This window comes from Neolamprologus multifasciatus, chromosome 18 (genome assembly GCF_963576455.1).
Source record: "Neolamprologus multifasciatus chromosome 18, fNeoMul1.2, whole genome shotgun sequence".
Classification (NCBI taxonomy): Eukaryota; Metazoa; Chordata; class Actinopteri; order Cichliformes; family Cichlidae; genus Neolamprologus; species Neolamprologus multifasciatus.
In genome coordinates this window covers 1,147,822-1,163,378 of record NC_140456.1, presented here as the reverse complement: position 1 = coordinate 1,163,378, position 15,557 = coordinate 1,147,822, and the positions used below count along the sequence as shown (strand labels likewise).

Here is a 15,557-nt window from a genome sequence, read left to right as displayed (position 1 = left end):
CTACTGTGCTCTGCAGCCCACAGTGACAGGAAACAGCAAAACTCTGTACAAAAACCTTTGGAGCAAAGACAACAGAATACTCCACAACATCCACTAGAGGGAGCCACACACTGTTAAACCTCTGATTCTTGTGTCATTGGACTGATGACAAAGACAACAGAGAAATGAAGCAGTAAAGATCAGAGACAGAGACAGAGCTGCTGTGGAAGCACAAAACTATTTGATTGGCTGAGCTATTAAACTGGCCCCGCCCACTGAACCTGAGCTCATCCAATGACATTATTTGTTGGTCATTGTGCTGCAGTGGAAGAACATTGTTCATGTGCTGTCTGTCTGGCTTTAATAACTCCAAAGACATGTTGCTGCACCTCTTTTTGCTTCTATCTCACATTATAGGTGAGTTTAAGAACAGGATTAAAGTTTAGTTGAAGCTGCTGCATTAAGCAGATATACAGACTGCATTTCACTACTTTTCTTCTTTCTTTTTCCAGGACTAACAGCTGGAGACTCAATCACTCCTCAACAACCTGAAGTCACTGAAACAGAAGGAGAATCTGTCAAACTCACATGTAGCTATGAGACAACATCAAGTTATCCTCTACTTCACTGGTACAAACATCATTCTGACCTTCAGGCTCCTCAGTTTATACTCTGGAAAGGAGCAAGATCACGGAGTGATCGCCAATATATTCCTGATAAACGATATGGATCAAAAACATCAGCTACATCAACTAATCTGACCATAGCAGCCCTAACCCTGGCAGACACAGCTCTCTACTACTGTGCTCTACAAACACAGTGATACAAAGTGTAGAAGAGGCTGTACAAAAACCTGAACACAGATATCTGACTACTCTTCAAAGAGGAGGGAAGTGGTATTCAAAGCACAGCTTCATATCAGATGGATTCTGCTAATTCCTGTTTTATCAGAGTCACTGTGGTTACAGCTGCTAATGAAACACTGTGGGAGGATTCACATGAGCAGCAAATCCACATCAACCACAAACCAACTGCAGGAACGTTCAGACACGAAGAAACAAAGTAACTGTTGCAACTGGAAAGCAACACCTGCTGAATTTTAATGTACTGACAACTTATAACAACAAACATTATTTATAGATTTCATTAGTTAGAAGGTGCAAAAAAGCACCTGAAGCAAAATAAAGTGACAGAGGTTTATCTCTTTACGGTTAAACTGTCACATCCACATGCTGTGATGTAAGCATCGTCCTGTAGAAAAGACAAGTGTTGGATACCAAGAGTACACATTATTGCAATTTGATGACAGAAGCACGCTGGCAGTTCAACCTGATGAACATGAACTTCAGACTATCAGAGAAGAATTAGAAAAATTCCCACACAAGCTGAACTGCAAGCTCCAAATCTCTGTAAAAATGCCAATATCAGAAGTTTCCTTCACATACAGAAGGAACCATGAACCTTTCACATGTTCTGAGCAGCCACCTAACATGCTGTCAGGATCTTTGAATTTCATTCTGAGGAAGCGTAACAGGAACCTGAACTAAAGACCAAGAGGAGACACAGACTGTGGGAGGAGCTGAGGTGAAGTACAGAACAGTACACAGAGTTCATCATACAGACCATACAAACCCTCTTTATTCAACATGCTGTCGTTCAGCTGTTCCACACATCCTCTGCTGATTATAATGATTCTAACAGGTACGCTAACATCTGTACATTTAAAAAACAACTGCTTTTCATTCCAGTGATTCATAAATATATTTCAATATTTATCATTTGTATAAAGCATATTTCTCTCATTTTAGCTGTTTGCTGTCAAGATCTCACTCCAACCAACAAAGAAGTGTTCAGTGTAGAACGCAGCACTGTGACTCTGTCCTACAAATACTCCAAGGAAGCAACTGGAAGTGATTATTTCTACTGGTATCAGCAACATCCAGGAAAACCACCAGAGTTCCTGATCTCTCACACAGGAACAAGAGTGAAAATATCAGATCCAGTTCCTGGACTAACGTTTAATGTGAGTGGAGACAAAACACTGATGACTCTTCAGATCTCCTCTGCTGCAGTGTTTGACTCTGCTGTGTACTACTGTGCTGTGAGGCCCACAGTGACAGGAAACAGCAAAACTCTGTACAAAAACCTTTGGAGCAAAGACAACAGAATACTCCACAACATCCACTAGAGGGAGCCACACACTGTTAAACCTCTGATTCTTGTGTCATTGGACTGATGACAAAGACAACAGAGAAATGAAGCAGTAAAGATCAGAGACAGAGACAGAGCTGCTGTGACAACCAAACTACAAGTTTTTGTGACATTGATGACAGTTTGTAAATGACGGAGGTGAGACAGAAAAGAAGAAGTTTCAAGAAAATCCTCCGACTTCACCCAGAGGCAGACTGGTGACAAATATCATTTATTATAACACAAGCTACTTCACCATGAACATGTACTTCAAACATATGATAACTCCACTGTGTTCTGTCCATCTGAACCTGCATTGCTTCAACAGAACCACAGTGAAAAAGATTGAGTACCACCTGGTGGTACACACTGTACTGAGTGAGGGACAAAGTCTGAGCCGTGAGCCTGAGGGCGCACTGCACACATGTAGCAAAGGTCATGTAAAAAGACACGTAGCTGAACAGCTGGCTGGTGACTTATCTGTATTTTCAGTGCTTGAAGCAAACCGTTTAGACTTTTCAATCATTAATATCTATGCACACATTTATTTACAAATCTGACACATGGATCTGAATACACACTCACAAATACCTTTAATAAAAGCCTCATTAGTTAACTTATAAATATATAACCACAGGATTCTGCAGAAGCAGATGGCTGATCGCCATCTTCTGCTGAATAACCTGGTCTGGAGCTGGTTTTGTTCAGCCTTTCAGCTACAAGAACCACATTTTCACAGTTACTTTTAATGACAGTGTGATACAGAGTCTCTGTTGAAAGAATGTTTTCTTTATCTGCCCCATTTTAAAGTCTGTTAGTAACACTGCTGAGGAAAGACCTGCACTAAAGCTACAGCAGTGCAAACTAAATGCACTGTCACAAACATCTGCATGGATTCACTTGCAGTAAATAAATGTTACCAAGTCAAGGAAATTAACCTAATAATATTTTAATCTTGTAGAATATTTATCTGAATGTATTTCAAGATGAAAACAGATGTTTGGTTTACTTCATGCGTCTACAGGCTGAATGGACTGATGACAAATATAACGCTGGCTCACAGCTCGAATGTTACAGCACTCAGAGTGGGAAGTCTGAGGAGCTTGGAAAGAAAAGTGTCTGGACTTGTTTAAGTTGCTTGAAGACGTTTCACCTTCATCCGAGAAGCTTCTTCAGTTCTAAGGTCAAATGGTGGAGAGTCCCAGATTTAAACCTAGTGGGAGTTTCCCCCCACAGAGGGACAAAGGACCCCCTGATGATCCTCTAATCGCCTGAGCCAAGGTGTGAAACTGGGTGTGGGTCACAATCAGCCAGAGTTTCGGGTGAGTTCATTGTGAAACCTGGCTCCACCTTATCATGTGATTTCCTGAGGTCAGATGTCCCAGGATGTGAGTGGGCGTTAAGGCGTCTGGGGAGGGATCTCAAAACTGGATTATAGATGGCAGACAGTTGGTGTCGTAAACCACCGCCTCTGTTCAAAGATGGTCGCTCACAGTGGACATAGATGCTTCTTTCACTCCTCTTTCAAACCATCTGTCCTCTCTGTCCAAAATGTGAACATTGGCATCCTCGAAAGAGTGACCTTTGACCTTTAGATGCAGATGGACAGCTGAGTCTTGTCCTGTGGAGGTGGCTCTTCTGTGTTGTGCCATGCGCTTGTGAAGTGGCTGTTTGGTCTCTCCGATGTAGAGGTCTGGGCATTCCTCGCTGCACTGTACAGCAAACACCACATTGTTAAGTCTGTGTTTTGGAGTTTTGTCTTTCGGGTGAACCAGTTTTTGTCTGAGTGTGTTGCTGGGTCTGAAGTACACCGGGATGTCATGCTTGGAGAAAACCCTCCTGAGTTTCTCTGATACACCGGCTACATAGGGGATGACAATGTTGTTGCGTCTGTCCTTCTTATCCTCCCTCGCTGGTGTCTGATCTTCTTTTCTGTGCCTCTTTGCTGACTTTAAGAACGCCCATTTAGGATAGCCGCACGTTTTGAGTGCTTCCTTTACATGTGTGTGTTCCTTCTTTTTCCCTTCAGGCTTAGAGGGAACATGTTCTGCCCGGTGGTGTAGGGTCCTAATTACTCCAAGTTTGTGTTCCAGAGGGTGATGGGAGTCAAACAGGAGGTACTGGTCCGTGTGTGTGGGCTTCCGGTAAACTTCGATGTTGAGGTTGCCATTCTCTTCAATGTGCACAGCGCAGTCCAGCAAAGGCAAACAGTCATCCTTCGTGTCTTCCCTGGTGAACTTGATGTTTTTATCCACAGCGTTGATGTGCGCAGTGAAGGATTCCACTTCTTGTGTCTTGATTTTGACCCAGGTGTCGTCTACATATCTGTACCAGTGGCTGGGTACTCTTCCTTTGAAAGAGCCAAGAGCCTTCCTTTCCACTTCCTCCATGTAAAGGTTGGCTACAATAGGTGACACGGGGGAGCCCATGGCACAGCCATGTTTTTGTCTGTAGAAGCCTTCGTTGTATTTGAAATATGTAGTGGTGAGGCAGAGGTCTAACAGTGTGGCCAATGAAGGGATTTCAGTAAAGGGATACTGTGCTCAAGTTTTCCAGTTTTAATTAAAATACGAGCAGCTGCATTTTGCACCATCTGTAAACCTCTACAACTTTTCTTTGGTAGCCCAGAAAGGAGAGCGTTACAATAATCAATACGTGTAGACACAAATGCATGAACTTTGGCAGGTGTTTCATCTTTACAAATACTCATTTTACAAGGTTACATTCACTTAGATATGCTGAAACACACTGATGAAGCGCCTTGAGGGGACTTTTGTTGTGATTTGGCGCTATATAAATAAAATTGAATTGATGAAGTAATAAATGTCTGGCCATGCTAAACTTAGTTTATAGCACAGTGATCAACCTCGAATTACCAGAATACCTGACAAGAAGCTTTTGTTGCAGACATCTCTGCAAAACAAACAAACAAACAAACAAACCGCGTCTGAATAATGATTAATAATGAATGTAAAACATATTTGAAAATGTTTCATTTTGGAAAAAAAGAAGTATAAAATAAGATTCATAATATTTTTACTGAAGAATTCGAAAGTCTTAACATGCCTTACAGTCTGACATCAAGGAAAAACCGGTATTACCAGAATTATCTTAGTAAAGTAATAAAGTCAGACAATCGCTGCTTGATTGTTTGAAGACGTCAAAAAGCTCGACTTTGTCTTCTCTATAAATAGTTCACGACTACGACTTCTCACGTGTGAGTTCTTGTATCGATATTCAAAGTGATTTAGAAATAAACTCTTCAAATGTTATGCAGGAATATGGTTTCTCACATGAGTGGAGTCTTGCATGCATTTTAAGCGATGATGTCGTGGAAAACCGTTTTCACATGTTTCGCAGGAATACGGCTTCTCACCTGAGAGGCTTCTTGAATGTATTTTAAGCAACGATTTGGTGGAAAAACTTTTCCCACATGTTTTGCAAGAGTACGGTGTCTCACCCGAGTGGCGCCATGAATGTTTTTTAAGTGAGGACGATACTGAAAACCTTTTATCACATGTTTTACAAATATATGGCTTTTCCCCTGTGTGGACTCTCAAATGGTCAACTAAATGGTGTTTATAGTGAAAACCTTTCCCACATGTTTTGCAGGAATACTGCTTCTCATCAGAGTGGATAACTTTATGCTTCTTAAGTAGTGATGCATAAGAAAACATTTTACCACAGGTCTTACAGAGATGTGTAGTTTTAGCTGCTTGGACTGTCACACGATCTAACAAAGAATCCTTTAGACTAAATCTTTTCCCACAGGTTGTGCAAAGGAACAGCTTCTCACCTGTGTGGATTTTGTAATGTAAAGTAAAGTGGGACTTATGTGTAAAGGATTTTCTGCAGCCATCACATTTTAAAGGCTTTTTACCTGTGTTAGTGTTAGACTGACTCTGTGGAAAGTTTTGTGCATCGTTAGTGCTTCCTTCCTGATCATGGCTCACTGCTAGACAAGATGTGTTAGTGATGAGCTGCTCCTCGTCTCCTCCTGGTTCACTGTGCTCTCCTTCCTCAGCAGCAGTCACCATAAAGGTATCCGTCTCCTCCTTCAGTCCCAGCTGCTCTCCCTCCTGACTGCTGCACAGTTCCTCCTCTTCCTCTTTAATCTGTGGAGCTTCTGGTTCCTCCTGGTTCCAGAGCTGCTGCTCAGGGAGAACCTCCTCCTCCTCACAGACGTGCTCTTGTTGGGTGTCTGGAGAAAAAATTGAAAATTAGTGCAATGAAATAAAAATACATATAAACAAATAAATTAAACTTAAGCACATGGATTATACAGCGTATGCTGCTCACATAAACCGTTTTGTTGCATCAGTGCGAGTAACAACAGATACAGAAATCAAGATTTTTAATGATGGCAGAACATAATTTGTTGCCAACTTATACCTCTCATCGTGTTTTCCTCAACATGTAAGCTGTATAATTAATGTTTAAATGCACCTAAGAACAGAAAAATTTAATGTATCCAGATCCACTGCTGTAGCAGAGAAGCACAGAGCTTCCTCTCTCTGGCCATCTTCTCAAGCTCTTCCAGGTGACACTGAAGCATTCCCAGGCCATCATGTCGTGGGTCTGCCTTGGTCTGGAATTGGCCACCTCACCCTTGTCCGGCTGAAAAGCCTTGTGCTTGGAGACGCTAAATTCTTATTTCTGCTGTTTCACACTCTGCACCAGGTGACTTACAGCTGCAAAGTGCATCAAGTCACCACCAAAAGAAACAAGTCGTCTGTTGAACACAAAGTTAAGATTCTGGGACCACCAAACCTGAGACTCTCTGCCACTGTGGTGTACCAAGAAGTCCTGATGATATAAAAGTAGAATGTAGAGTAGAACTGGTGAAGAAGGGCAGCACTGCTGGAACCCATCATCCACCAGGAATGAGTCCAACTTATTGTTGCCAACATGGACCAAGTTCAGGGCAGCTGTACAGGGACTAACTGCCCTTTGACAATGGCAAAATAGCCAATATTTCCAAAGCACCGTTCACAGGACACCCCAAGGAGTGCAGTCGAATACGTTCTCCAAGTCCACAAAGCACTGTAGACTGTTGGGCAAACTCCCACACACCCTCGAATAGCCTCAAGAGGATAAAGAGCCAGCGTTCGATGACCAGGATGAAAACTGCACTCTACATCCTCAATCTGATGTTTGACTAATGGATGAATTCTCCTCTCCAGTACTCCAGCGTACACCTTCCCAGGTAGGCTTAGCAGTGTGATCCCCCACACAGCTGGAGCACACCCTCCCTTCTTAAAAGAGAGTACCACCAGTCCAGTCTGATAATCCAGTGGTCACACCCTGAGTTCTTTTCTGGATAGAAAATAGTAAAAATAAGCCTAGATTCTCATTTTAATCAGCAAAGGAGCTGGTCAGATGAAATGAAACACATTTTATTCCAATTATAATTGGATGAAGGGTTTAAGAGTTTCAGCTCCTTAACATGTGCCACCCTCTTTTTAAAGGGACCAAAAGTAATTGGACATTTGACTCAAAAACCATTTCATGGGCAATTCTTTTGTTATGTCATTATCAATTAAGCAGATAAAAGGCCTGGAGTTGATCCGAGTTGTGGTGCTTGCATTTGGACATACAACATGCGGTCAAAGGAGCTCTCCATGCAGGTGAAACAAGCCTGCAAGCTGCAAAACAGAAAAAAAAACCACCTGAGAAGTTGCTACAATATTAAAAGTGGCAAAAAGTTTGGTACATGCTGAGAAAGAAAAAAATCACTGATAAACTCAGCAAGGAAAAATGACTTGGACGTCCACAGAAGACAACAGTGGTGGATGATCGCAGAATAATTTCCATGGTGAAGAGAAACCTCTTCACAGCAGCCAACTAAGTGAACAACACTCTCCAGGAGGCGTATCAATATTCAAGTCTATCATAAAGAGAAGACTGAAAGTAAATACAGAGAGTTCACTGCAAGGTGCAAGCTACTCAAATGCCTCAAGAATAGAAAGGCTAGATTGGACTTTGCTAAAAGATTTCAATCTCTGGACATCATCTGTAAAACATGGCAGAGGCAGTGTGATGGCTTGGACGTGGACGGCTGCCAGTGGCACTGGGACACTAGTGTTTACTGATGATGTGACACAGGACGGAAGCAGCTGAATGAATTCTGATGTGTTCAGAGACATACTGTCTGCTCAAATCCAGCTAAACGCAGTCATATCGGTTGTGTGGCATTTCATAACACAGATGGACAAAAACATACAGCCAAAACCACCCAGGAGTTTATAAAAGCAAAGAACTTGAATATTCTTGGATGACCAACTTAGTCACCTGATCTTAACCCAACTGAGCATTTCACTTGTTGAAGACTAAACTTCCAGAAAGGCCCACAAACAAACAACTGAACTGAAAGCCGCTGCAGTAAAGGCCCGGCAGAGCAGTAAAAACGAGAAACCAACATCTGGTGATGTCAATGAGATCAAGACTTCATGTTGCCAATGCTAGCAAAGGGTTTTCAATAAAAAACATAAATAAATATTTTATTTTCAGTTGTTTAATTTGTCCAATTACTTCTTAAGCCCCTGAAATGAAGGGATTGAGTTAAAAATGCTTTAGTTCCTCATATTTTTATACAATCTTTTTGTTCAACCCACTGATTTAAAGCTGAAAGTCTGCACTTCAACCGCATCTGAGTTGTTTTATTTACAATCCATTGTAATAATATGACAGAATTTCTAGGCGTAGCCAAGTGGTGGAAAGCTTTCACTTGGGTGGTCTCAGAATCTCATCGTTCTGTTGGCTTCATTGGGTGATGGCCTCCAGTTCGCAGCCAAGTGTGAAGCGGTGGGAATGAGAATCGGCACCTCCAAATTTGAGGCCAGGGTCCTCAGCCGGAAAAGGGTGGAATGCCCACTCTGGGAGAGAGAGGAGTGTGAAAACAAGGCTTTCAATTTACCGGTCGAGCTACGTTCCTACACTTCCTATGGTGCTTTCTATGGTCATGAACTGTGGGTGGTGACCGATAGAACGAGATTGTGGATACAAGCAATGTTAATGGGTTTCCTCAGAAGGGTGGCGGCTTTCTCCCTTAGAGATAGGGTTAGGAGTTCGGCCATCTGGAAGTGCCCAGAGCAGAGCCGCTGCTCCTTCACATCAAAAGGTGGCAAGTGAGGTTGTTCGGGCATCTGATAAGGATGCCTCCTGGGTGAGGTGTTCCGGGCATGACCCACTGGGAGGTTCCAGGGCAGACCCAGGAAATGCTGGAGGGATTATATCTCTCAGCTAGTCTGGGAACGCCTTGGTGTTCCCTCAGACAAACTAGAGGAGGTGGCTGGGAAGAGGGAGGACTGGGCTTCTCTGCTTAGCCTGCTGCCCCCGCGACCCGGGCGTGGATAAGCAGAAGGAAGATAGATGGACGGATGGATATAATACCAAAATTAGAAAAAAAGTTATATAGCTCCACCCTCCAGATGACCTGTATTTCAGATGTCAGATCTGAATACAATGAGTAACCTATAAAGTTTAAATGCATGCAGCTTGTGATGATAAATTACAAGATAAACAGTTTTCTGTAGCATTACTCTCATAGCCTATTACCCAGGCTATGAGAGTATCCTATTATATTACATTTGGTAAATGGCCTGGTTCTTAGTTAGTATCTTGCCCAAGGATATTTGGCATGAGACTGGACCAGACGGGGATCGACACAACCTTCCAGTTAGTAGGTGAACTGCTCTGCCAACTGAGCTACAGACACTTGACTGTTTCTTCATGGATCAATGACCTGCTCCTCGGATCCTCCTGATAGGATCCTCCCTGAGACTGACTCACTTGTTCTGTGGAGCTTTATTTCTGGTTTCCAGGTGACAGCCAACTGCCTTTGTTGATGGTCGATTTCTTCTTGGTACTGGAAACTGTTTCTAATATTTTCTGTGTCTTTTGGTTTGGTATAAAAAAAGTTATCAGAGCTGAGAGATGGAAGCTGTTCACTGTCTGCTTCTGGTTCACTGTGCTCTCCTTCCTCAGCAGCAGTCACCATGAAGGTATCCGTCTCCTCCTTCAGTCCCAGCTGCTCTCCCTCCTGACTGCTGCACAGTTCCTCCTCTTCCTCTTTAATCTGTGGAGGTTCTGGTTCCTCCTGCTCCAGACTGGAGCTCCTCTCCTGGTTCCAGAGCTGCTGCTCAGGGAGAACCTCCTCCTCCTCCTCACAGACAGGCTGCTGTGGGACGTCTGGAGGGACAAATTGAGAAAAAAAACAATGTGAAAACTAAGGTGATGACAGAACACCACATGTAGGTACATACAGTATCTCAAAAAACTGAGTACACTCCTCACATGTTTGTAAATATTTTGTTACATCTTTTCATGGGACAACATTGAAGATATGACAGTTGAATTTGGTGTTATTGCTCGCTCTCATACTGGTCACTGGAAGTCTAAAATCGCACATCATGGCAACAAATTCTCTGAGGACATTAAAAAAAAAAGACTTGTTACTCTACTGTACATAAAGATGTCCTGGGCTTTACGATATCGCCAACACCCTAAACTGAGCTGCAGCACAGTGGCCAAGACCACACAGCAGTTTAACAGGACAAGTTCAGAACAAACGTCGCCATGGTCGACCAAAGACACATCCAGAGGTTGTCTTTTAAAAATAGATGTATGAGTGCTGCCAGTGCTGATGTTGTTCCCGTGGATGAAACACCCGACAGTGACACGTGGACCTGCCTGGAGCTGCTCAACTGTATATTGACTGATGCATGATGAGGGCTGCAACGTCATGATGCCTGATGATGATGTAACTAAGAAACCACCTGAATGTTGCACTGCAGGTCAAAGCTAAGGCCGCTCCGAGACCGTCAGAACAAACCAAGCTGAGAACACGATCAGCATAATATCTGTTATAATAGAAAATGATCATACCTGTCATTAAAACGATCATTAGCTGCACCTGAAATCACACTGACGCATCCATTTTATTGTATGATTAATCAGAATATAAGAAGACCCACAGGGAGACGTCTGCCTCTGTACTTCAGCATCTTAACGCACATATACCGGATTATTTACACTTTACATTTTCGACGATAGATTTACTTTTAATGTAATATCTTCACAGTTCTAACTTTTTGCTGTTACATGAAGAACACTAAAATCCAGGCTGATTTCAGCGCCTGCTGTTTGAATGGAGCGCAGTGCAGTCCTGTCCTCTGTTTGCTCTTTGTTAGCTCACATCTCCAAAAAGTCCTCACAATCAGAAACGTCCCGCAGAGCTGTGATCAGGATCCTCCCTCAGAGGGACACTCACCTGTCCTGTGCAGCTTGATTTCGGGTTTCCAGGTGATATCCAGCAGTCTGCGCTGACGGTCGATCTCTTCCTCGTACTGGACGATCGTTTTTTCAAACTCCAAGAATATTTGTTCAGCAGCAGCAGTTAGTCGCTCGTTGATAAACTCTCTCAGATACTGAACTGAAGCCATTGTTACTGCCACAGCTCACACAGGAGGAAAGCTAACAGTATTGGCGCGTTTCCTTTGTTTACCTCCGCCTGGTGTTACACGTTCAAGTTCCGACAAAGAACACTGAGCCTTTTGTTCCGCCCGTTTATATCTCGGAGGATTTCACTCTGCTTCAAATCAGTTTCTAGTAGGAGAGCATATTTATTTTCTATCATCCAGAAACAAAACGTTTTTATAACTGGTTGACTTTTTGGTTCTTTACAATTATCAGTTTTCTCAGTTTAAACAGATTGTTAGTTTGAACCCAGTACCTTCATAAGCCGGTGTTGTGCCAAAACTTGATTTCCAATGTTTCCCTGTGTTTTTTTTTATGTGTAATATTGTTACGTATGTTGCTAAATAGACTTTGGTGAACAGGTATTACAAAGGGGTTATATACAAAATTAAAAAATTACCTGTTTCTCAAGTATCTTTGTAACTGTGTTATTGTACTTACATTATAATCAATCAGCTCCCTTTTGTCCACTTAAAATATGTTTACAGAACTATTTTTGTTTTTGTTGGAATTTCAGCTGTCCTCTTGGCCAGATTACCCTTAAAAGAGAAATCTTTAAAGTCAACAAGAATTTTTTTAACTGCATACATAAAGGACACATAAAAGTCACTGCCAAAAACTGATCGCAGCTTCTACCTTGTTACAGGAATGTTGTTTGTTGCTCAAGATGACTTGATATCAGTAATGAGGGATACATCTGACATATGTTTCACATCAACAAGTTATTTATAGCAGTTTAAATACAAGCAATCAGTTTTTGGCACAACACCGGCTGAGACCACAGACTCGGGTTAATATTTTCTTCCACAGAGCAAAGTTTTCACACAGCGTGATTACATAGAAAATCCATCTCAGGACTTCATTATTGTGAATTTGGAGAAACCCCTGTGAAAGCCCTGAGACTGTTAAATACAGCTAAAATTCCAATTTGCACAATCAACAGCAAAAAGGAAGCTACTGTTTCTTTTAAGCATGCACGTGTGCCCACTTGTAATATTTATAAGCTGTATTATCAAACATCTGTTAAGTAAATACAAGACAGAGCACAAATGACTGTGATCCACAAAAAAAGGCAATTCTCAAGCCTCACCTGCCTAGAAGCAGCAGGTAAGCCACCAAACCTCAATTAACCACGGTAACGTCACGTGGTATTCAGGAGTGTTTCAAAACATCTGCGTTTCCAAAGCTCGACATGGTGTCAAATCGTCAGCCTCGTCTCTTATTCGTGATAAGCTGTGTCAGACTGTTGGCTGTTAGGAGTAAATATTCAACACAAAACTTCAGGTTTACTGTGAATACACCTGTAGGCTGGAGACTGAATCATGTATCACAAACATGGACCCTTGTAATCTCACGCATGCTGAGAGTAATTTATTTTTGATCTGTTGTTTGACTGATAAAAAATTTACATTTCAGGTTTATTCAAATCTTAAATATTTAACATCTGGTTTAATGCATTTGAATTCCAGGGACCACGTTCCTTGATAAAAACCAATGATTTCACTTCCTGACAACTTCTTTCTTTTCAGTTTTTAATGTTTTGTCAAACATTAAATGCCATCTTACTTTATAGTGTTGTTTATAAGTCCCCGTGTGACTCATGTCTCAGTCCAGTATGAACCACGATAAATCCTTTCTGCTGTTCATGTCAAACTTAAAGCTCTTATACTAAAACAAACATAAGAGAACATGAGAAGCATTAAGCAGCTCAGTGATGAGAACATTTGGCTCGTTGTGTTTGCACACAGTGCAAAGTGCTCCATCCTCCCTCCTCACAGTGATTCAAATGCTGCTAACAGTCTGTGAACCAGGAGGAAGAGGAAGTGAGAGAAGTGAAGCTCAAAGAGGAGACAGAGGGCGACATCATCCAGTAGGCGGTGCTCTCCTTCTGCACTGTGTTCAACCATTGTGTCAATAATAAGTGCTGCTGTGAAGAGAACAATTCTCAGACTGAATGTTGAACATCAGCTAGTTTCTCCTGTTGATTTAAACCTTGTTGTACAGATGGAACATTGGCTGTGGATTATTCTTGCTGCTCTTTTCTTTGGTGAGATACAAACATCAACATGTTTCCTCTGCACACGACTCACAACAAGGACAGAAAGAGGAGATTTCATCATTTTACACTGTGGAACTTTTCAATAACTTCAATCATGTTTATTGATCCATGTCTTCCTCTGCATGTTCTGTTCTTCCTCAGAGTGTAAAGGAGAAGACAAAGTGATCCAGGAACAAGGAGATGTCATTGCTGCTGAAGGAGACACAGTTACACTTCACTGCAAATATGAAACAACAAGAGCCAGTCCCACTTTGTTCTGGTACAAACAAGAAGTGAACAGTTACCCAAAGTATTTGCTGAAATCTTTCTCAGAAACAACAGATAAATCTGAAGAGTTCAACAACGACAGATTTGATGCTAAAATCAACAAAACAGAAAAGTCAGTTCCTCTGAAGATCCAGAAGCTTCAGCTGTCTGACTCTGCTGTGTACTACTGTGCTCTGCAGCCCACAGTGACAGGAAACAGCAAAACTCTGTACAAAAACCTTTGGAGCAAAGACAACAGAATACTCCACAACATCCACTAGAGGGAGCCACACACTGTTAAACCTCTGATTCTTGTGTCATTGGACTGATGACAAAGACAACAGAGAAATGAAGCAGTAAAGATCAGAGACAGAGACAGAGCTGCTGTGGAAGCACAAAACTGTTTGATTGGCTGAGATGAAGTTACAAAAAAACATTAGAGCTCCTCCCACCTGAAAGTGAAGATGCTGCTACTAGTGTGTAAAGCAGGAGGAAGTGAGAGAAGTTCAAATCCAGATCAGAGAGGAGGAGCAGAGATTCAGGGAGGAGCTGAGCTGTTACTGAACTAGAAGAGAGAGAAACCTCCACATTCAACAGAGTTCAACACAAACCATAAACTTTACCTTCATTCAACATGTTGTCTTTGGACTATTTTGCACTTTCTTTACTGATTCTCACCATTCTAACAGGTACGTTACAATCTGTGTGTTTAAAGAAAGACATTTGAATTGTGATGATTTATAAAAGAATAAAACATGTTTCTGTTCCTTTAGGTGTCAGCTGTGAAGATCTCACTCCAACCAACAAAGAAGTGTTCAGTGTAGAAGGCAGCACAGCTACTCTGTCCTATAGATACTCCAAAAACGCAGCTGGAAGTGACGAGTTTTACTGGTATCGACAATATCCTGGAAAACCACCAGAGTTCCTGATCTCTCATTTGGGATCAGGAAGAGTAATGAAAGAAGAAATCTCTGGACTGTCTGTTCAAGTTGTGGATGATCAAAAACAAATCGATCTCAACATCTCCTCTGCTGCAGTGACTGACTCTGCTGTGTACTACTGTGCTGTGAGGCCCACAGTGACAGGAAACAGCAAAACTCTGTACAAAAACCTTTGGAGCAAAGACAACAGAATACTCCACAACATCCACTAGAGGGAGCCACACACTGTTAAACCTCTGATTCTTGTGTCATTGGACTGATGACAAAGACAACAGAGAAATGAAGCAGTAAAGATCAGAGACAGAGACAGAGCTGCTGTGGAAACACAAAACTGTTTGATTGGCTGAACTATTAAACTGGCCCCGCCCACTGAAGTTGAGCTCATCCAATGACATTATTTGTTGGTCATTGTGCTGCAGTGGAAGAACATTGTTCATGTGCTGTCTGTCTGGCTTTAATAACTCCAAAGACATGTTGCTGCACCTCTTTTTGCTTCTATCTCACATTATAGGTGAGTAAGATCTCACCTGGATGCCTTCTGCCCTCACAAAATCAGGTTTTCGCCAGAAAACTTCCCTAATATCTACAAAGCCACACTGGTGTTTCAACGCCATTCAGACAGACATCAGTTGATCTGCCAGTTTTGAAAACTACATAGTGCATTG

General features: G+C 42.0%; 1 protein-coding gene and 1 long non-coding RNA gene across 5 annotated transcripts; one reads left to right on the top strand and one right to left on the bottom strand.

The window, feature by feature from the left end:
* Positions 1-46: 46 nt before the first annotated feature.
* LOC146496913 (uncharacterized) lies at positions 47-11,702 on the bottom strand. Of its 4 annotated transcripts, XM_085140825.1 has the most exons (4): positions 11,441-11,702; positions 9,961-10,359; positions 6,050-6,370; positions 47-651 (listed from the first exon to the last, which is right to left on the bottom strand). In XM_085140825.1, the coding sequence occupies exons 1-4, from the start codon at positions 11,610-11,612 to the stop codon at positions 599-601; spliced, it is 945 nt and encodes a 314-aa protein (XP_084996951.1). In that variant the 5' UTR covers positions 11,613-11,702; the 3' UTR covers positions 47-598. The 4 variants fall into 4 exon arrangements, with proteins under 4 accessions (XP_084996951.1, XP_084996947.1, XP_084996948.1 ...); XM_085140821.1 differs by lacking the exon at positions 47-651 and having other exon boundaries at positions 2,744-6,370; XM_085140822.1 differs by lacking the exon at positions 47-651 and having other exon boundaries at positions 2,744-6,341; positions 10,322-10,359.
* A 13-nt stretch (positions 11,703-11,715) lies between these two features.
* Positions 11,716-14,359, top strand: LOC146496912 (uncharacterized). The gene is made up of 2 exons (XR_014870743.1): positions 11,716-13,693; positions 13,847-14,359. It is a non-coding gene; the product is annotated as an uncharacterized LOC146496912 (long non-coding RNA).
* The last annotated feature ends 1,198 nt before the right edge of the window (positions 14,360-15,557 follow it).

What these genes read in the sequence shown, in the direction of transcription:
- LOC146496913 (XM_085140821.1), bottom strand. Translation starts at nt 11,612, where the DNA reads ATGGCTTCAGTTCAGTATCTGAGAGAGTTTATCAACGAGCGACTAACT. An exon ending in AATCAAGCTGCACAGGACAG is followed by an intron (nt 10,360 to 11,440) that starts GTGAGTGTCCCT and finishes TTGTCCCTCCAG; the next exon opens with ACGTCCCACAGCAGCCTGTC. An exon ending in AATAAAGCTCCACAGAACAA is followed by an intron (nt 6,371 to 9,960) that starts GTGAGTCAGTCT and finishes TTTTTTCTCCAG; the next exon opens with ACACCCAACAAGAGCACGTC.